A 21927-nucleotide genomic window follows, 5' to 3' on the forward strand; every position below is an offset into this window, starting at 1 on the left:
TTTCCTGAGCGGCTCCGGCCCGGGGCTGGCCCCAGCGTGGCCTTCTTGGCGCGCTGTCCCGGGAGTCCCGCGCGGGGTCCCGGCCCCGTGAAGAGCCCACCCGGGGCCCCCAGCCCCGCCGCCATGAACGGGCTCCTGATCCCCCACACGCCCATCGCGGTGGACTTCTGGAGCCTGCGCCGGGCCGCGTCGGCGCGGCTCTTCTTCTTGTCCCACATGCACTCGGACCACACCGTGGGGCTCACGAGCACCTGGTCCCGGCCCCTCTACTGCTCCCCCGTCACCGCCTACCTCTTGCACCGCCACCTGCAGGTAGGGGGGCCGCCGTGGGTCCCTGTGCAGGCATCTGCTGGGGACCCCGATCTGGCACACAGCTCTGGAGTCACTGCCTAGTCATTAGTCAGGACTAATTTTGACAAAAGTAGGAGTTGTTTGCATCCAGAAATGCATCTTTAGTCCGCAATAGGAGCGTGACTTCCAACTGGCTTTCTTGGGAGGTTGTAGCTATAAATTGGGGAGATCTTTGAGTCCCGCCAAGAAACTGTTCCTGCTTTTCACACAAGCTAAACCGGTGCTGCCCAAACTTAGCTCCTCACAAGAATCCACCTTATTGTGCCGGGTAAATGTATGGGTTGTCCAGCGGCCGCCCCTTGATTCGTAGATACATCTGGGGCAAGTGCTGGAGTTTTTTTTTACCAGTTACCCCAAGGGGTTATTATTTCTACAGAAGTTTAAGAATCGCTAACTAGACCGTTTCCCGGATTCTAATTGAAAATTGTACACAGGGGTGGGGCATGGGAGGAGAAACGGGGTTGTTTGACCAGCTTTCCCTGGCTGGGGAAAGGGATAGTTATGATCTACAGAGTAATCAGGGAGGAGTTCTGTCTTTGTTGTGACGACCAAACTGTTTCCTCAGGTATCTAAGCAGTGGATCCGAGCCCTGGAGGTTGGTGAGAGCCATGTTCTGCCTCTAGATGAAATTGGGCGAGAGACCATGACCGTGACCCTCCTAGATGCCAATCACTGCCCTGGATCTGTCATGTTTCTCTTTGAAGGATACTTTGGAAACATCCTCTACACAGGTTGGCCTCCTGAGGGGTCCTGCTCACCTTCCCAGCCTAATTTTCATGAGCAGCCTTAGCTCATAACAGACTTTCTGGACTTCTCCTACCTTATGAACACAGTGACCCCTTTTTTTATATCTGATGTCCCACTCTTTTGGGTTCAAACCTTGTGAAAAATAATCAAAAAAGCCAGGAGCAGGATGGGAACATTTCCACATAGGAGCTATATACTACATTAGTTCAGCGCCACACTCCATGACACTTTCTCCACAGGTCAACAAATACCTGCCCATTTGTTGGAGGTAGATGAGGTCAGTCTTCTGTTTTATTGTCTCCGCCCCCACCCCTGTATTCTTCAGGTGATTTTCGATATACACCGTCCATGCTAAAGGAACCAGCTCTGAGAGTGGGGAAACAGATCCATACATTATACCTGGACAACACCAATTGCAACCCAGCCCTGGTTCTTCCCTCCCAACAAGAAGCTGCCCGCCAGATCATTGAGCTCATTCAAAAGCACCCACAACATAACATAAAGATCGGTGAGTGGTGTCCATTCCTTTTTCTCTCACTCAGAGCTACTAAATCTAGGTTCTTTGGGGGGTAGTGGGGGAGAGGTTCACACTTTCAAGACTTTGCACAGAACTCCCCTTCTCCATGAAAGCTGCCCTGACCAATTTATTTAAAATTACAGCCTGCCCAGCAGCCCTCCTCTCACACTCCCAGCTCCTGATCCCTACACTAACGGAACTTTTTCACTTTCCCATAGTGCCCATTACCTGTCATGTCTTAATGTGCTATTGCTTATTGTTTATTGTCTACCCGCCACTTCCCCTGCCCTCCACTCACCTGGACCACAAACTCCTTGAGCTCATGGGTGGAGGTGGGAAGAAGTCGTGTGTTTGTGGAACAGAGAAGCTGCAGCCAGTGTGACCCGCACACAAGGGTGAGGAGGTAGGAGAGGCAGGAGGGGCTAAAGTACTTGTTAGCCATTTTAAACTTGAACCTAAACACCAACATTGCTCTTAGAACAAAGAACTATTGAAGGATTTTAAGTCGGAAAGGGACAGTGTTGCACTCATCACCTTGCGGTGTTTACCATAATTTAGGTTCATTACCATATTCAGTTTTTACTATTTGTCTGTCCCTGCTCGAGTGTAAGTTCCACGATGGCTGAACTGTTTGTTACTTATGACTATGTCCCAAATGCTTAAATTAATGCCAGATAGAGGTATTCAGTAAATATTTGCTATATGAGCGAATGAAATTTATCTGGATTTAGATATTCAAATGAGAGTACTGCCTAAAATTAGATACATTGAAAACCCAGCTGAGTACTTATTTTAGCAGTTCCACAATAGTACAGGACAAGAGGACTCCTTTGGAATTGTCTTTTGAGATCATTTCTGAGAAGCAATTTTTGTTTTTAAAAATATAACAGATTTAGTTCTAATCACCTTTTGATTTTTCCCAAAATTATAAGTCCCCAAAAGGAAAAAGTTTTGCCACCGTAATGAATATTTAAAAGATTATGGCCAAACTCTGAAATCCCTCTGAAAGAGAGACCACCAAATTGATCAAGGAATGCCCATTACTCTCTGGTTGCTTCACTGCTTGTGAAGACCTCTCATCCTAAATATTGGAATTTTCCCAGAGTTTTTAGGCAGTTTCCCAGCTGCCTAGAGGGTGCTGTGGCGGGGCTTTATTAATTTGGCAAATATATAAGCCCTTACTATGTGCCAAGTACTCTTTTGATAGGCCCTGGGGATAGAAGGATGAGTAAAATATAAGAGTGTACAGTTTAGCAGAAAAGGACCTAAAAGAGGTTTTAAGGGAAGGAGGGGGCCAGGATAGGGAGAGAGAAAAAAATCAGCTATTTTTGAGCTAGGTGAAGAATAAGGGGAATATAAAAGAAATATAAATTCTTTGATGAAGTTCATAATCTGCGTAAGAACTTGAAATACACCTTCAGAAAAGATCTGAGAATGACTATTAAACAACTTCTCCCACATCTGTCACCACCACCGTTATTCAAATTCAGGCTCTGTTTTTTTCCTGTGTAAGTTCTATTTAGGCCTTTTAACTAATATTTTTGCTTACAACGCCTTGTCACCCGGCTGTTGGAGAATACTGCTTAGTGTTACTATAACAGCACTGTTAACATAACTGTTCTGGTTATATTATGTCTATGATTAGAATTAGCCATGTCCCCATTTCAGGCTCCTTACTAGCTCCCCTTCACTTGCAGCATGAAGTCCAGCCTCCTTAGCAGTTTATATGAGGCCCTCTATTATATGGTCCTTTTCTAGTGTCATCTCTTACCAGTCCCTTCTTTTTGCTTTAGTAACACCAAACTGACCCCTCTTGAAAGTTCTCTACTGTGACCTCCATCCTTGAAGACTTAGGTTAACTCAGACCCACCCTTGAAGATGTAGCTCAAATGTCATTTTCAGGAAACCCCATGACCCCATATGGTAGATACTTTTCTGGACCTATCACCTCCACTGCCCTTAACTACATGGTTTCTAGGTCTCTGTGGAGATTATACCCTTGGAGAGCTGAGACTTGTTCTCGCGGTGCCTAGCCACTGGTCAATGCCTTCCTCTGTTGAAATGAGTGAATTCTGTTTACCTCTCTCCCCATTCTCCATATAGCTCAAAAGCCATCTCCCTGATACTCCCCAACATTAATTTTGTGTATTTTTGTTAAATGTTCAGTTCATTTACTGGAATTTCATAGTAGCTTCATTCTCTTCCTTTCCTCAATCCCTTTAACATTTTTCAGGACTTTATAGCCTGGGGAAAGAGTCATTGCTGGAGCAGCTGGCCCTGGAGTGTCGGACCTGGGTGGTATTGAGTCCTCAGCGGCTGGAGTTGGTCCAGCTGCTGGGCCTGGCAGATGTGTTCACGGTGGAGGAGAAGGCTGGCCGCATCCATGCCGTGAACCACATGGAGATCCGCCATTCCGCCATGCTGCGGTGGAATCACAGCCATCCCACCATTGCCATCCTCCCCACAAGCCGGAAAATCCACTACTCTCACCCTGATATCCACATAATCCCTTACTCTGACCACTCCTCCTACTCTGAGCTCCGTGCCTTTGTTGCAGCGCTGAAGCCTTGCCGGGTGGTGCCCATTGTCCGTCGGCAAGCCTGCTGGGACTACTTTCAGGACAGCCTGAGCCCCAGGCTCTCTCTTCCTCCTGTTCCAGACTCTGTGCAGCAGTACATGAGTTCCTCCACTAGAAAACCAACCTTCCTCTGGAAGTTGTTAGAAAGGAGGCTAAAGAGGCCGAAAACCCAGGGTGTCGTGTTTGAACCCCTCGAGGAAGACGCTGATCAGTCTCAAACTAACAGCATCTCAACGAAGGCCAAGAATGCAAGACTTTCTGGGGGCCTTGGGAAGCTGCCTGCCCGCTGTCCTTCGCAGACCCAGAAACAGTTATTCCCAGACCTCTGCAGCAAGGCAGTTCCTTTCTCTGAGTCCCGGAAGATGGGGCCTAGCCTGACTGCCCCCTTGGGTGTTTTAGTGCACTTAAGGTCTCCAGATGAGGAATTTATTTCACCAGAAACTGGGAAGGAAATTGGTGCAGGGTCTCACTTGGTCTCCAGGGGAGACAACGCTGGCTTCACAGCCACAGGGACCCAGCACACTTGGCTGGGCCAGGATTCTACCCTGTCTCACAGCAGCCAGGCTGCCCCTCTTCTCGCTCCTGAGTTCAAGGGCCTGGCACTAAAATACCTTCTGACACCTGTGAACTTTTTCCAGGCAGGGTTCTCTTCCAGGGGCTTTGATCAGCAAGTGGAAAAATACCATAAACTTTGGCCAGAGTAGACAGGAAAGTGTAGAATGACAACCTCATTTGATCCAACATCGCAGATTTGAAGAGAATGGCTGGTAGGGAGAGTGTGTTTTGGGCCCTCTATTCTGTCCTCACAAGGTCCTTATGGAATCGCCCCAGAGCAGCGTTTCCCAATGTATGTTCATGGGGATCCCAAAACATTTTTCACAGTAGACATGAGCACCTTGAAGGTTCTGCTAAGTCCTGCAGTAACTTAAAACTTCAGCTCAGTGTTCGCCAACTTTTTTGAAAATGGGGGTGTAGAAGATAATGAGCCTGAATCCAGAAGGGCCAGGTCATTCCCTCCATTGTTACTTGGTGTGTCATGTGCCATTCTCTGTGTCCTCTTCTCCCCCTTCCTAGATAAAAAATCCCTACGTGGTTCTGTTTTTTTTTTAAGTTAGCAGTTGTGGCGCTTGAGGATAAAGTGGTGATCCAGGCAGCACGTTTCAATCCTGAATGTCATTGACTTGCTGTGACCCCATCCAAGTAACTTCCTGTCTCTGCCTCTGGGAGGGAACAGGAAGCGATGAAGAACCTTGGAACAGTGAAGAAAAATTCCACCTCTGCCTCCATGAGAGTTTGCAGCAGTGCCACTGGGGACCTATCTGGAACCGAGCCAGCTAGGGGGTTGGGCACCCCTCACCAAGGGAGTACCTGGAACACAGCTGAACATTAAGGTTCTTAGCTGCCAGAAGGTCCTGACTCTTTGGCTGAAATAAAGTCACAAAAGATCAAATGCATTGCCAGATATTCCTGATAGTTCACATAGCTGAGATATTTGCTGCTCCCCCAATCCCCCCCTCTTTGGATTGAGTAGGGAGCCAGAGCACACAGCCTGTTTGTTTTAGTATCCAAGGCAGAGACCAGGGAGCTAGCTGAGGGTGTGTGTGTGTGTGTGTGTGTGTGTGTGTGCAGGGAATTCTGCCCTGGCCTGCTCGCCGCCTGACAAAATGCCATACCAATAAGGATGGCAGAGACCATGGCCTTAGAGAGGGCCTGGGTGAAAACTGCTTAGTAATGGAATCCTGGTCTTTAGCCTTTCTTGTCAAGAGAAAGTTTTCTACTTCTGGGGGAAGATTTGAAAAGTTTAGAAAGCAAGATAAGGCCTGGCTCTTGGGCAAGCTGTGCACAGCTCAGTTTTGTCAGTGACCTTCACTATAAGCCTCCCTGGACCCTCTAGGAGCACAGCAGCTAAAGCAAGTGGCAGAGCAAACAGCAGAGCCCCAGCCCCTTATCTGTAATACAGGTACTGAGATACCTACTTCTCCTGACTGCTATAGAAGCTAGATAGTTGGTAAAAGACTCAATACCTATTACACGGTGGGTGTTTCAAATGCTGATTCTCTTAGCCTCTCTCTTTAAAAATGTTCTGTATATAAAATAAGAAATTTTGGAAATTATGAAAATGTAAAGAAAAAATCAATTCTAATTCCTTCCTGCAGCTCAATTGTTCTAGTCGTTTTTCTTGGCGTGCAAATATTAAATACATAATTTTTTTTTCAAAATCAGGTTAATGCTGTATATAATTTTATATCCTGATTTTACTATGTTAATATAGTAAATTAATATATTAATATATTTATGATATTAATATATTAAGAATTTCATCTTATTAAATACTATTTAAAGTGTCATTTTTAATAGCTGTATAAGGCCCTCTCAGGGAGTCTACCTTAATTAAAACTATTTCCATATTCAACATTTTGTGTGCTCTTTTCCCCCCAATTATACATAGTACAATGAGCATTCTAATGCATATGTCAGAATTTTTATTTCCTTGGAGTGAATTACTGGAAGTAGGATCACAGTTTTATGTTTTTGATGCAAATGATGCCCAGTTGACCTCCAGAGAAGCTGCAGAACAGGGCAGTATGAAAATAAAGACACATTAAGTACAAATGATGTCATTTGAAAGGTACATGTTAACCTTTACAACCTCATCTCATAATTTAGTAAATATTTACTAAGCTGTGTGAGCAATGCTTAGTTGGACTTCCTCCAGGAGCCTCTAGCTGTCTCATTTCTATGCTGTGCTGCCCAAAGGTGGCTGGGAGAGATAGGGTGGCCTGCACTGCAAGGCCCCTGGATTGGCATTATCTTCTGGCAACACGGGAACCTGTGGACTCAGGCTGTGTCACACATATTCCTTGAATTGGGATCTGTGTAAATTCAGCTAGGGGACGAGAAGCACAGGCCTTGAGGAACTTAGTTGTTGGTGGCGTGTCTGTAATTTAATGATGGGAAAATTCCATCCTATTTGTCTGCCTTATAATTTGTCTACCTTATAATACAGATTGGCATTTGCTTCATTGGTTTCCCAACACTCATAAAAATGCTGCATAGCATATATCTCTAGGAAGCTGATTTATTTTTCAAAACTAAGGTTGACCCCTTAGATCTAGAAAACCTTGCAGTTAGGCTGAAGGTACTGGGGTAAAGCAAGTTCCCTAGGGATCAATTAGTTATTTCACAATCTGTGGGAAAACTTGTACTTTTCCTGAGACTAAATGTGACTAAAATGAGACTAAATGAGACTAAAAATGGCTAAAGTCCCTTTGGAGAGAGAAGTTTGCCTGGGGGGCTTTGGGCACCATCAGCACTCAAGACCAAGACTGCCCCTTGTTATAGAAAATAGGAGGTAAGAGAGTCTGTCTGGGGTCCTCCCTGGTGGCACATGGGGTTAAGATGCAACATATGAAGCTATCCACAGTCACTGCAGCACGAGTTCGATCACCAGCCAAGGAGATACCCACATGGCGCAGCAGACCTCTCCTGACTCACCTGCTGCTCCCCTCAGCAATGGATTTCAATCAATCTACCTGTTCTGTTTCCACTCTCTCTCTGGTGAATCCTCTTACCCTCCCCCACCCCTGCACCTCTGGCCTGTACCCCAGTTCTTGTATGCATAAATAAATCTTTCAAAAAAAAAAAGAGAGAGAGAGGCTGTCTCTTCTTTCCTTAAAAAAAGAGATTTGGGCCCAGGTTCTCTATCGCTTGTTCACTCAGAGAGCTCTCACATTTTGGTGTGGTTCTTTTTTTTTTTTTTTAATTTTTTTTTTTTAATAGAGGCATGTTTTATTTATTTATTTATTTGTTTGTTTTGTTTCTACATGCACTGGGTACAGTCAGAAGCGCGGGAGGGTGAGAAAATTCACCAGAGCCAGAGCGGGAGGCTGAGCAGGCAGAAGGACCGAAGTACACTGCTGAGGGGAGCAGCGGGCGGCAGGAGAGGTCCACGCGCCATGTGGGACCCTCCTCCGGTGGCCGGGGAGCAGCCGGGGATCGAACCCGGCGCCGCAGAGGCCGCGGGCAGCTTCGCAACCCAGCGCTCAACCGCTGCGCCACCGGGGAGGCCCTTGGTGTGGTTCTTAAGCAGGAGAAATTCTGCCTGGGCTTCCACGTGCACATATGTTTGATACTACCACTGGTGGGTAGCCATCAGTCTGTTTCGGGTCCCTCACCTTTAGCCTCTGTAACCACCATTGCCACAGCTGTCTTGGGTTCATGGTGCTTCCCCTTACTCTTTCCAAGGACATCCCACCTTCATCACTTTTGAAAGATTCTGCTTTGTCCTTACAATCCTCTGAATCTATAAGTGCCTACAGGGAATTCTCAGAATGGTTAAGTTTGTCTTTATTTTAACCACAGTGCTTTTATTTAGCTATCTCCTTCCCTCGACTATCTCATTCCTGGGTCACTCTCTTTGAACACATCCTTTCTCTTTGAACACATAGGTCACAGAAAGCACCCAGAATCTTGCTCTTGGTTCTTTCCCTAGAGAGAAAACTTACTGAATCATCTTTCAATCCCACAAAATTTGTGGCCAGCCCTGGGTTACTGTTTCCCTTACAATATTCAATATTTAAAATGCTATTGTACGGGCCTTTCCTGGTGGCACAAGGGGTTAAGCACAGCACTATGAAGCAATCCGCAGCCTCTGCAGCACAAGTTTGATCCTCCGCCAGCCAGGGAGAAACCCACATGGCGCAGCAGACCTCTCCTGTCTCCCTGCTGCTCCCCTCAGCAGTGTATTTCGTCAGTCTGCCTGTTCTGTTCCCCGCTCTGTCTCTGGTGAATCCTCTCTCTCTCTCTCTCTCACACACACACACACACACACACACCTCTGGCCTGTACCCCAGATCTTGTGTGCATAAATAAATAAATCTTTAAAAAAAAAAAGTAAAATGCTATTTATTCAGCCATCCTATCAGCTCTGACTCCTCCCTTCAGTTTACAGTAGTTTTGGGAAGTGGAGGCTGAAGAGTGTGTTCTCAGTGCTACAGTTCCACAATGGATGTGCTCACTAAAAGGTGTGCTTTGAGAAACATGAAAATTGGATCAAGCTCACTTATCCTACTAGTCAGTCTCTGGAGAAACAAAGCATGAGGGCGAGACCAGATTCCTAGGGAGTCAGGGATGTAAAGTTTGGAAAAAACTGACCTTCAGGAAGGAAAACATCTCCATCAGCTAAATTGCTTTCAATTCCCATCCATCTTCTAGGCTTTCACAATCTGCTTGCTAATTTCACTCTCAATGGAAGCAAAAAAAAAAAAATCTTTTTAATTATCTTTTTTTTTTAAGGTTTATTTTTTTATTTGTTTATACATGCACTGGGTACAGTCAGAAGAGCGGGAGGGTGAGAGGATTCACCAGAGCCAGAGCGGGGAACAGAACAGGCAGAGAGACGGAATACACTGCTGAGGGGAGCAGCGGGCAGCAGGAGTGGTCTGCGCACCGTGTGGGACCATTGCCCCGTGGCTGGGGATCGAACCGGCGCTGCAGAGGCTGCGGGCAGCTTCGCAACCCAGCATTCAACCGCTGCGCCACTGGGGAGGCCCTTAATTATTTCTTACTAAGAAAACATTTCCTCTACTCATAAACCTTTAGGAACTCAAACTACTTAGCACAGGTATCAAGGCCCAAGCTAGCAACTCACCTGTCCCCAGGATCTCCTACCTGCACAACAGCCATAATGGAAGAGACACAGGTTTTCAGGATGGACAGTCTGGGAGCAATCACCCTTGCACTGATTAGCTTTGCGCACACTCTTAAGCAAGTTACTTTGATTTTTGGCATATCAGTTTTCTCATCTGTAGTGTGAGAAGAATAATGTCGACTTCATAGGGCTTCAAGGGCAAAGTGACCTAAGTGCCTCACAAAACATCCAGTACATTGAAAAACATATTTTTACTTTATCCTCCCTGCCATGCCTTCAACTGTAGTTATGGTATAACAGGGGGGTCCCCAGGAAAGGGGGAGGTTCCAGGTTCCCTGCCCCACCCAAATGTAGGGTGGAGCTGAGCAGGGAGAGAAGAAGCTGCAGAGGAGACTGAGAAGGAAGGAAGCAGGATGGAGCCAGGAGACCTGGAGGAGGCGCATGGAGCCGAGAGACACGTGAAGAAACTGCGCTTGCCTTTTGGTCATGGACGGGGTGACACTGATGTGGGTGAGAGACCCATGGAGGTGACAATGGCAGCTTTTATCTTGATTTTGATTTTGCTCTTTTCCTTCCGGGCTTGTCTGGTTGTTTCTGACCCTTTTCTGTGGGTCCCCACTGGAAGATGCTTTAGACTTGGGGCAGGCTTTGGGGCCTTGCTCTGGGCCAATCCTACTTGGGTGGACTTTTACCCACGAGGGGACCAGTAACTTTGGGTGCTTGATTTAGAAACTAGATTCTTTGCCTTTTCTGTATTGTTTCCTAGTTGTATTAAAGTTCCTTCCCATTAAAGTCTCCTATGTTTTGTGTTGATGCGGCGGATGGCAGAACCCATTTAGAATAGGCAGATTTGTGGGGTCTGGGCTGCCCCCTCGCTGCCCTGTAACAATGGGAGAGTGAGTGGTTGACATTCCTGGTGCATGCTCTACACAGCGCCATTGGCTAAGCCTGTCTTGCAGGTCTAAAAAAGTCTGTTGAGAGATTGGTTAATGAAGACATTTCTTGGTAGGGAGGTTCCTGGAGTCAGGTCTTGCCAGAAGGATGGTTAGCTGAAGCAGCCAAGGATACCTGTGTCCAGATGGAAAAAAAGAGAATAGGATCAAATCACAGCAAGCCCAAATGCTGAGCAGTTTTAACTGTAAAATCCTAAGGGCAAGCTCAAAGCACAACAGAAAAACAAGTGGCAGGTCACAGGCCCAGGGAGTCCAAAGATGTGTGCAGAGCAGAGCACCTGGGCTGACAGTCCAGGACATTCCATTGTGCGGAGACAAAGGGCCAGACGCTGCACTTGATCTGGTTCTGGGTCCTCCTTTCATACCAGCTCTACAAATCAAGCCCGGATCAGTCCCTGACTTCTTGTCAACTCCTACCCTGGAGAAATGAACCACATAGCTGGTGTCACAACATAGTTCAGCCTCTGGCATCCTCAACATTACTTGTCACCTCCTCAGTCCAGGCCCTCTTCTGTGCCTCACTGGTTATTCAAAACTTATACGACCTCCAACTCTCACATTATGAAAGCCTAGGGAGATGCCTGAGCACTACGGGTACCAGGCTGCCCTACCTTGAGGGGACTCTCTTGGACCGAAGGGACAGGTCTGCTCAACCAGCCCTTCCCCTGAGGTGGCAGCAGAAGAGACCTCAGCGCTGTCAGAAATCCAGGGCTAATACTTAGCCTTCCCAACCTTGTCTCTCTGGGCTCTCCAGCCTCCTGCTCTGCGCTCAGCAAACTCCTCTTACGTTCTCTGCATCTGTTCTGAAAGTCCCTTTCACCTTTCTTTCCTAAGGTGACAATGGGCTCGCCTCTGAGTGCTTGGCTCTCTCAACACTCTCAAGCAAAGACCATTTCTCTCCCCCAACCCCTCATGGTAAAGAGGTGGAATTAAAATCCCTTTATTCTCTTTGCTGACCCATAATACTGTTAAAAAATAAAATTCACAAATTTAGTGATCTGATTGGTTTTATTAAATGATTCATGAACCAGGCAGCATCTCATCCAGATACTGCAAGGGAGACACAAAACGGAGGTTATTTGTAGATAGAAAGAGGGTGAAACAAGGTTATTAGCAAAATAAAAGATTTTTTTTCAGGTAAAGTCACCTGTCAGGGGAAAGTAGAGGGGTCTTATCATGCAGATGACCTGCTCTTGCTGGTTGGGAAACTCCAGATTGAAGACATAGGATAACACTTTTGGGAGAGGTTGAAACTGCAGTAGGAATTAAGTCTGGATGGAGGCCCAACCTGAGGGACTCCATCTTGGGCCTATTTTTTTTTTTCTATTTTTAATTTGATTATTAACCATTCTTTCCTGGGAAAATCTCTCCTTTTGAAGTGTCTGCCACCAGCTACAGCATCCTCTCCCCCTCTTCATTTAGCAAGACTGAGTCACTGATTTAGTTTTCTGCTCCTGTAGAACACTGTCTTCCTTCTGAACGACTTCAGTATTCTGGCTTCTCGGTTTCCTTCTTCTCCTGTCCAAAGATCTTATTTCCCTGTACCTCACCATCCTGTCTTTGCCAGAAATTATGCATCTGAAATCTCAATGCTGAACCTTCATTTCTCCAGGTTATTTGCTCAAGTATCTCCAGTGCTGGTAGTTTACTATTCATAAACCCTCTCCAAGCTTCTCTTCCCATATTGACCCGGTTGAATCCTGTGATTCATCAGTTTAATATCACTCCCTTGCTGTCTTCTCATGTAGATACTTGCCTTGAAAACTCCAATCTGGATAAATCATAGTATCTATCTACACGTTGCCAGCGCTGGAGCAGCTGGGGCACTGGTGAAATCCAACCAGTTGACTGGCTTCATTTTAGATTCATGATCTCATACATCATTATCATACATCCAAATGGCTTCCTTACCACTGAGCAATCCTCTTCTGTTTTTCTAGTAGGCTTGGTTTCCTCTTCTCTCTTTCATGGCTTTTCCCTCCCACCTACACTTTTGTATACCAATAAATCCTGTTAACTCCACCTTGAAACATACTTCAAATTGTCCTTTCACCATCTTCACCTCTCTTACTTTTATCCAAGCAACCTTTGTCTCTTGTCTAAGTTATGACAATAACCTCTTATATGTCCTCTTTGCTCCCAACATTGACCCCTCTGGTCTCCTAATATATTGTGTAATCCCCACAGCAGGCAGTACATAGATCATTTTACTTCTCGGCTCAAATCCTCCAGTGACTTTCCAGCTCACTTTGAGGAAAAACTCAAGCTCTTATAGTGGTCTGCCTTACTCACACAACTTCCCGCCATCTCTCACACCTCGTTTTCTATCCTCCGGGGACACTGGCCCTCTTGCAGTTACTGCAATGTACCCAGTAAACACAGAGATTTTCACCTAGATACCCACCTGGCTCCCCCACTTCCTTCGAGTTCTTGCCCAGTGATGCTATTCTTGTAAAATTGCAACCACCACCTGCCCTTCCTTAATTTTTCTCCATGGGGCTCTTACCACTTTTTTTTTTTCCAAAAGATTTTTATTTATTTATGCATACAAGAAAGGGGGTGTAACCCAGAGATGTGGGGGGGGTGTGTGAGAGGATTCACCAGAGACAGAGTGGGGATCAGAACAGGCGGATCTACCGAAATACACTGCTGAGGGGAGCAGCAGGCAAGATAGGAGAGGTCTGCTGTGCCATGTGGGTCAGCTCCCTGGCTGGGATTGAACTCATGTTGCAGTGGCTGGTGATAGCTTGATTGCACTGAGATTTTAACCCCTGTACCACCAGCAAGGCCCTCTGACCACTTTTTTTAAAAAAATATTTTATTTTATATAATTCTTAACATCATTTTTCATTTTTGCACAATGTATGGATTTTCATTTTGGTTATATTCCCCATACAATTGCATCCCCCCTTATTTTGACCCTAATCCTTCCTCTCCCCACTCCTCCCCCACCCCGTAATGTGTCTCTGGTTTATAGTTGCTTGTTGATTTTGAGTTTTACTTTGTATTACACAGAATATCATTTATTTATTGAGGTTACCTTGTGTCTCACTGTACTAGAATGTGAACTCCAGGACTTTTTTTTTTTTAGTCTGTTTTGCTCACTGTTGCATCCCCACTGTCCAGAACACAAAATAGGTTTTTAATAATAATCTTTGCTAGAATGAGTCAATGAATAAATCTGAAGGAATGATGGACTGCATATCCTTTAGGGAATCCTCCCTCAATAAATACTATTTCTCTCAATCAGGAAATAAAGTAGAGCTCTTAGTTCCCCAGGACTGAACTACTGAAGCTTAGTTTGGCAGACCCTTTATAAATATAATCTCTATAACTTGCAATTATCTTATGAGAAAACTAGTGTCCATAAACTGATTTATTTAATTGTTCATCCACCAAATATTTATTCAATACCCACGAAGTGCAAAGCATGTGTTCTAGACATTAGGGATATAAAATAATCAATAACAAGACAAAAAATGTCCTGCCCACTTGGAACTTATATTCCAAAGGACATATACACTACACATAAACACACACTGTGCTAAGGGGAAGATAAAACTGGATACTGGGGATGGGGAGCAGCTAGATACAGTCTAGGAAGGTGTCTCTCTGGAACTGACACTGAAGATGAGACGAAAGGAGCCAGTCAGGTAAAGATTAGGGGTACCATCAGTGTAGCCCACTGGGAATAAGCTCTGTGCTCAAAGAACATCAGGAAGATCATGTGTTTAGGGGGAGATGAGGTAGACATGAGCTCAGAGAGGGAAGCACATGTTGTCTTAGAAGTGACTTGTAGGTTACAGAAAGAAGTTTGGGTTTGTTTTTTTTTTTAATTTTTAAGAAAGATTTATTTATTTATGCATACAAGAGCTGGGGTACAGGCTGGAGATGTGGGGTTGGGGGCAGAGAGAGGATTCACCAGAGACAGAGTGGGGAACAGAACAGGCAGACTGACTGAGGGACACTGCTGAGGGGAGTTGTGGGTGAAACAGGAGGGGTCTGCTGCACCATGTGGGTTGCTCCCTGGCCGACTGGGAATTGAACTAGTGCTGCAGTGGCTGTGTATTGCTTCATAATGCTGTACTTAACCCTTTGCATCACCAGGGAGGCCCAAGAAGTTTGGGTTTTAGTTTTAATGGAATAGGAAGCTATTGGAGTTTTTCAAAGTGGGGGAATAAGTTGACCTGATGTATAGTCTAAAAAGAAATAGGTGGATGATGGGACCAAAACGAAAACAGGAATGCTACTTAGCAGGCTCTTGCAGTGATGAGAAATTCAGTGAACTGAAGCGGGATTTTGGGAAGAAAGGGCTCTGCATGTGTTTGGGTACAATTCTGTTGGTTACCGCTTTCACACAAGCAGCTGCAGGGAGAAAGGTATAATTTTCTTCCACCAAAACTTTCACAAAAATGTATATATTATATATATAACTGTGTGTGCATGCGTGTGGGGGTGTGGGTGTGTATCCACACATATTATATAGAAACACATATTTGGGGAAATGAAGAAGAATAAAATAAGTGTTTATTTACATAACAAATAACTGGAATATTTTATGAATTAACACTATTTCCTAACAGGCATGTTTTATAACTATGTACTTGAGAGGAAAAAACATGTTTTACTTGCTTTGGAGTCAACACAGGCCTTGGGGTTAGAGGTTACATTTCCTGAGAGACTAGGACACTTCAGTAAAAATATTTCATTTATCAGAGAATACTTATGCTTTTATTTCAATTATTATGAAGTTTTAACTGTAAGATTTAATGGAAAATATTAGTCCTGATCTTTGGACAACAAAGCATTGCCAAATTCAGCCTGAATTGGGTCTTCTTTTTTTTTTTTTTTTAATTGTGTATTTAATTTTACAGGCATGGCCTTTCTTCAAACTCTCATCCCACCAAAGTCATCATTTCGCTGCTGGGACCCAGTCCCCAAACTGTCCTATGCTGATGCGAAAATCAAAACTAGCAAGAGTGGGACTTGAGGGCAGGCAAGTTAGATTTCTCTCCGCAATCACATACCACACTGTTCAGCCCAACAGCCAGGCCTGCTTTGGTGGGGAGGAGCAGGGAGGAGCGAGGCAGTGATGAGACTAAGCCAGTTCACAACACAGAGGAGGAGCCTTTGCCAGGAAAAGGGGAGGACTCGCTTGGCTGATTTTCCTGGGAGTGCTCCTAACATACACGGACCTTTGCTTCTCAGTTCTGTAAACTCATCTCCTTCCTGCGTTTATGTACAATCTCACAGCTCTCTGGCAGCTTAGCATCGACTCAGAACCAGTTTTCCCCAGGAAGTACGTGTCATTCTTAAGAGCTCATGTCCCTCATGTGTGATAATATAAGGGCAAACAGGTTCCTCCTGCTATCCACAAATAGAGCCTTCCTATGGAACCTTCGGAAGGTGAAATGGCAGAAAGTGAAGAAGCAATTACTATTGATTTATGTTAAAAAAGCTTCCAGCTTTCCCAGATCCCCCAAATAATCAAATCACACTTTAAAAAAAATCAACATATAGTAAAAAAAAAAAAAAAAACCAAAAAACACTTAAAAAATTAACATACAGTCAAAGCAAAAATGGCTCCCGTGCCCCTCCCTGGCCTGGTTCCACCAACCTGGGAGTCCCACTTTATTTCTGTTCCTTTTCTCCTCAATAAACTTTTTCTTTCCCTAAATGAAAGAAGGAAGGAAGGAAGAAAGGGAGGAAGGAAGGGACATAAATACACGGCCTGTGTAAAATAGTGTGGGGGTGGGGGTGTTGGGGAGGGGAAGAGGTTACTGGGGTCACTTCGGCTGTTTGGATTGGCTGCCTCTAGAATGGCTGCTGTAAAACAAATGCTGAACAAGTGAGTTTTACCTTTCACCTTTTGTTGTAAAAGCAAAAATCCTCTTTGGATTTCTTTCAGTGAGCACAAGCAAATACTGAGGTAGGCCTTTCATGAAAGCCAATTGGCATAATGTGGACTTTCAGGAAGTAGGCGATATCTGTATTTATTTTGTTCATATTATGCATGAAAAATTGAATTACTAAAAACGAAAAGCAGGGGCCTCCCCATGACGCAGCGGGTTGAGTGCCGCTCTATGAAGCTATCTGCAGCCTCTGCAGTGTGGGTTCGATTCCCTGCTGGCCAGGGAGATACCCACATGGCGCGGCAGACCTCTCCTGTCTTGCCCGCTGTGTTTTTGGTCATCTGCTCCCCTGTTCTGCTCCCCACTCTGTCTCTAGTGAATTCTCTCACCCTCCCATGCCTCTGGCCTATACCCCAGTTCTTGTATAAATAAAATAAATCTTAAAAAAAAAAAAACAAAAAGCATCTCACTGTTGGTCCAGTACCATATTCTTTACATTCCTACTCGGTCAATTGAGACACCTAGAGGCTTCCATAGTAACCACCAGACAGTTGTCTTAGGTTGCTCAGCGCTTGTTATATGGTGTGAAGGCCAACCTCACAGACTTGTGATCATTATTCCTAATTCATCTCTTTAACTTAGCTTTTGAGACCCTTGAGGACAGGGAATGTGCTTAATTCATCTTTTTGTTCTGGCCAACTCAGTACCTGATATTTATTACAGTCACTAAATCTTGGAAGAAATGGGGGAAAGAAGTCCTATTCTAATCCCAACCATGCATGTTAGATTTGTCATTCATGAAACCATTTAAGGGGCAAGAACAACTTATTCCTGTGAGGAGTGACAGAGCAGTCACTCAGATCATGGCTCCTTAGAAGTAGCTGAAGAGGATGGCACAGACCAAGGCAGCTTCTTTGGCTGCAGAGAGTTGAACATGAGAACTGACCAGAACAGATTCCGTTATCCAGGCAAACCAAACCACACTTCCCAGTTTGCCAGTCACCGCTCATACTATGAAAAATCCTATGTAGAAAACACATCACTTCTGCCACCACTCTGCCATTCAAATTGCTCTCACCAAGATCAACAGTGGCCCTTCTAATGCCAAGTCCACTAGCACTCTTCAACCCTATTCTCCTTTTTATCTCAGAACCTCTGGACACTACACATGCCAGGAAACCTGCCAGGAAACCTCTTCATTCTCTCCTGTTTCAGTCAAGACTGGTTGTGGCTGCAAATAACAGAAAAATGTCTTAACAGTAGCTTTAAACCTAAGAATATTTATTTACTTAAAGTCCAGAAGTGGGCAGTTTCAGGTTCTCTGAGTTCAGGCACGTCATCAAAGACACACTCTTTCTATCCGTGTCCTCTGCTGTACTCAGCATGTGACTGTGTGTCTTTTTTTTTTAAAGATATATTTTATTTATGCATGCATGCAAGAACTGGGGTGTAGGCCAGAGGTATGGGGTGGGGGTGTGTGAGAGGATTTTCCAGAGACAGAGTGGGGAGAAGAACAGGCAGATTGACTGAAATACACTGGAGGGGAGCAGCAGGAGAGACAGGAGAGGTCTGATGCACCACGTGGGTCAGTTCCCTGGCCAAGGGTCAAACTCATGCTACAGCGGCTGGCAATAGCTAGTGCTGAGACTTAACCCTTGGGCCACCAGGGAGACCCCTTTTTGTCTTTATCAATGCTGTTGCATTTGTGGTCACAAGAAGGCCAGGCCTTGTATATTCATTTCTTTGTTTCAGAAAGAAGACAGAGGCAAGAGTAAAAGAATTTCTACTTCTCAAGGTGTTTTTTTATATATCGAGAAAAAATTTCCAGGAGCCTTTAAGCAGACTTTTCATATTTCAGTAATCAGAACTAAGACTTCTGTTCATCCCTAGACCTATCATTGGCAAAGAGGCATGGGCTATTCTTCAACAGACTCTTCTACAGAAAATGAAAATAAGGTTGATGGAAAATAAACAGTTTCTTTAAAAAAATAAAGAAATGGGATTACTAGGATTGGTTTAGATCAATTGTAATTTATTCCCTGATTTGGAAGAAAGACCTTACAGTTCTTGGAACCAAAGAATCCTCCTTCTTATCTGAATAAAACTGGTATTATATTAATAAGGAAGAAATAATACAGGAAATGACTTTTGAATAAGTATGAGAGAGACTGACTTAATTATTTTGAAATCAAATCTCCTGGGCACATAGCTTGATTGCATCATCCCCTAGCCTCTCTGGAGCTAGCAGCATCCAGTTGCTGAGTTCCCAACAAAGTAATGTGTGCAGAGTGGGTGTATGTGTTTGTTACCTCCAGGCCTGGCCTATAAAAACTTCCCACACAATCATCCATATTTTCTAGTCCTTTTTTTCTGGACAGATGCAAAGAATCCAATAGAGAAATCCAAGCAAGGAATGGAGAAGACACAAGACTCTGGTTGGAAGGTGCCTGTATCCCTGAAGGACTTCATGGAGCTGAGTAACCCTCTAACCCCTAGTACTGCAAAGTTACCTGAAATAGTAACCTGAAATAGACTGATGCTATGAGCAAGCAATAAAACTTAATTGTGTTAAGTCACTGAGCTATGGGGGTTGTTTGGTACACAGGGGTGGTTAACTCTAACTATTCATTGAACAGTCAATGAACAATGCCTGCCACATTCCCCTTTGCTACCACCACCATAAATGAGCCTTGGAAGGGAAAAATCCACCATAAATGAGCTTTGGAAGGTACCTCATTCTTGCAATGCAGAAACTGTCCACTAGGGTTGACATTCACACCCAAGGTCACAAGCATCCTATAAGACATCAATGTGGACTTAGAGCCCAAATCTGTTTTCTAATACAATTCACTATAAAAGGAACTAGGACTCAGAGAAATGACTGATTCTAGGGCTGGTCTTGAAGGACAAGATCAGTTCAAAGCATGGAGACATGTTAAAAAAAAAAAAAAGGAGCTTGAAAAGGCCACTGCAGGCTAAATGTGGGCAATTTTAGCATCAAAATAATTAAGGACAGTAAGGAATTATAAACCATTGAAAAACACAGTAGTCCATGAGTCTGTATCATTAAGGAACAAACAACTTCATGGTTAATTAAGTAATAAGAGATAAGGGAGACGTGGTATAGGAAAGAATCATTGATGGATATTAAATCTGTGGGAGCATGTTTAATGGGAAGCAGAATATTTGCATGATCTAAGGTTTCTTTCCACAGATTCTTCATTATTACAAGGAAAAAATAGTAAATATACAGTGGAGAAATTAGACCCCTGGTCAAAGTGATTAAAATTGTCACCCAATGAGGAACAGAGACTTCATCTGCCTTTGGGTGTGATATCCTGGGAAAGTAGATCATTAATGTAGCATTCTGGCCAGGGATGGATAACCTGAATCTAGTCATGAATAAACAGGAGACAAATAAACCAAACACCTGTTATAACAGGTTAATAATCATATTCTATTATTAAAAATATGGCCTATATTCTTCAAAATATTAAAGAGCTAAGGATCTGTTTTAAAGGAGACTAGAGACATGACAATCAAGTGCAATATATGACTGTAAGCTGGGTCTTGTACATACTGGATGGGGAGAAAATGGTAAGAAGGATGTTATTAGATTTTAAAAGGGATTTTCTATGACTTGATTTTAGATCTTCACTCATGGTTTTCCAATATGTTGGCTTCTACTTGAATTCTCCTTTTCTTTCTAGCCCCTTGGCTTCACCACTTCTATAGTTTGCCTAGCTTGTTGATTCAGCTTCTAGGCCTTAAGCACTGAAGCTTCTGAGCAAGTGCTTTTTGCCTGCAACACTGAACGTAGGCTCTAGACCCGGAAGGTTTATCATACAGGATTTGCGACTGCTCTGTCTCCCTCTCTGGCTGCCCTGAGTTGTCCGGGAAGAAACTGTTCACCTTCTCTCATGTTCCCCTACATGATCAAAGCCTCTTCTAAGTTCTCTTATTAGGCTGTTTCTAGTCTTCATCCACTTTGCTCAGTTATCGCCCTCACTGCCACAAGTTCTCTCTTTAAAGCACAGATTCCTTCACATTACCTGTCTGATTAAATCTCTAATAGTTCTTCATTGCTTTTCAAAATCTGACTCAACCTACTTTACTAATTGCATATTCTGCAGCCTCTCTGCTGCACTAAAAGCTCCCTCAGGGAATGGATCCTGTCTTTTCGTCTTTGTATCTTTATTTTTTTTAAAGATTTATTTATTTATGCATAAAAGAACTGTGGTACAGGCCAGAGGTGAGAGGGTGAGGGGGATGAGAGGAGTCACCAGAGACAGAGTGGGGAGCAGAACAGGCAGATTGACTGAAGTACACTGCTGAGGGGAGCAGTGGGAGAGTCAGGAGAGGTGTGCTGTGCCATGTGGGCAGCTCTCTAGCTGGGAATCGAACTCATGCTGCAGTGGCTGCGGATAGCTTCATAGGTTGCGTGTTAATCCCTTGTGCCACCAGGGGGGTCCTTCTTTGTATCTTTAATTTCCAACATAGTGTCTGGTACACAGAAGATTCTCAACAGATATTTGAAGAATGGACACATGAACTTCAGGTACATGAAACTTGGAAACTTCTCTGACCATACAATGCTCAAATACCATCTTTGAAAGTCTTCCCTGATTCCATCATTAAAGTCTCATCATACATAACTCCATGCATTTTACCCCCTATCTAGACAGCAAAATATCTGTCTTATTCATCTTGCATCTGATTTAGTCTCTAGGAGAGTGCCTGGTATAGAGCATGCACACAAGCAATTTGTTGGATGGAAGAACGATACCAGAGAGGGGAAAATACTATATTTAATGATGATTTCTATGTAGTGAGAGACCAAGAAAATGATCTAAGAAAAGTGAAAATACAGAGATCAACAACTATAAATAAATAACTTATAAAGAAGTAAATTAAGTAGTCAGACGACGACATAGAACTGAACAATTAGAATAAAGTGGGGGTCAATCAGGAACAGCTCCCTTAAGGAGAATTTTGAAACATTTTGAAAAGAGAAAAGGGACTTGGAAAAGGAGTTGTTTAGAAGCAAGACATCAAGTTGGGCTGAACCAAAGCATGATATGCAGTTAAGTGTGTTTAAAGCAGTCTGTTCAAACAGGATCTGTTTTACCTTTAGAGATCAGCTTCTGCTGTTTTTCCTGGCTCCCCAGGCAGGCATGTTCACCCACTCTCTTTGTCTTGATGTTTTCCAGGTCAGTCCAATGTAGGACTTTATGTTCTCTAAGTTTCTGTGAAAATAAGGAACAAAACTGCCCTGTGGG

General features: G+C 44.1%; 1 protein-coding gene across 1 annotated transcript; it reads left to right on the top strand.

Moving 5' to 3' along the window:
* Window positions 1-123: 123 nt before the first annotated feature.
* On the top strand, window positions 124-4897 carry DCLRE1B (DNA cross-link repair 1B; the record flags this gene model as incomplete). Its single annotated transcript, XM_084243101.1, has 4 exons — window positions 124-312; window positions 917-1082; window positions 1424-1606; window positions 3849-4897. 4 exons carry the CDS (start codon window positions 124-126, stop codon window positions 4895-4897), a joined length of 1587 nt encoding a protein of 528 aa, XP_084099227.1.
* Window positions 4898-21927: the final 17030 nt, after the last annotated feature.

This window comes from Talpa europaea (assembly GCF_964194135.1).
Source record: "Talpa europaea genome assembly, chromosome: 9".
NCBI lineage: Eukaryota > Metazoa > Chordata > Mammalia > Eulipotyphla > Talpidae > Talpa > Talpa europaea.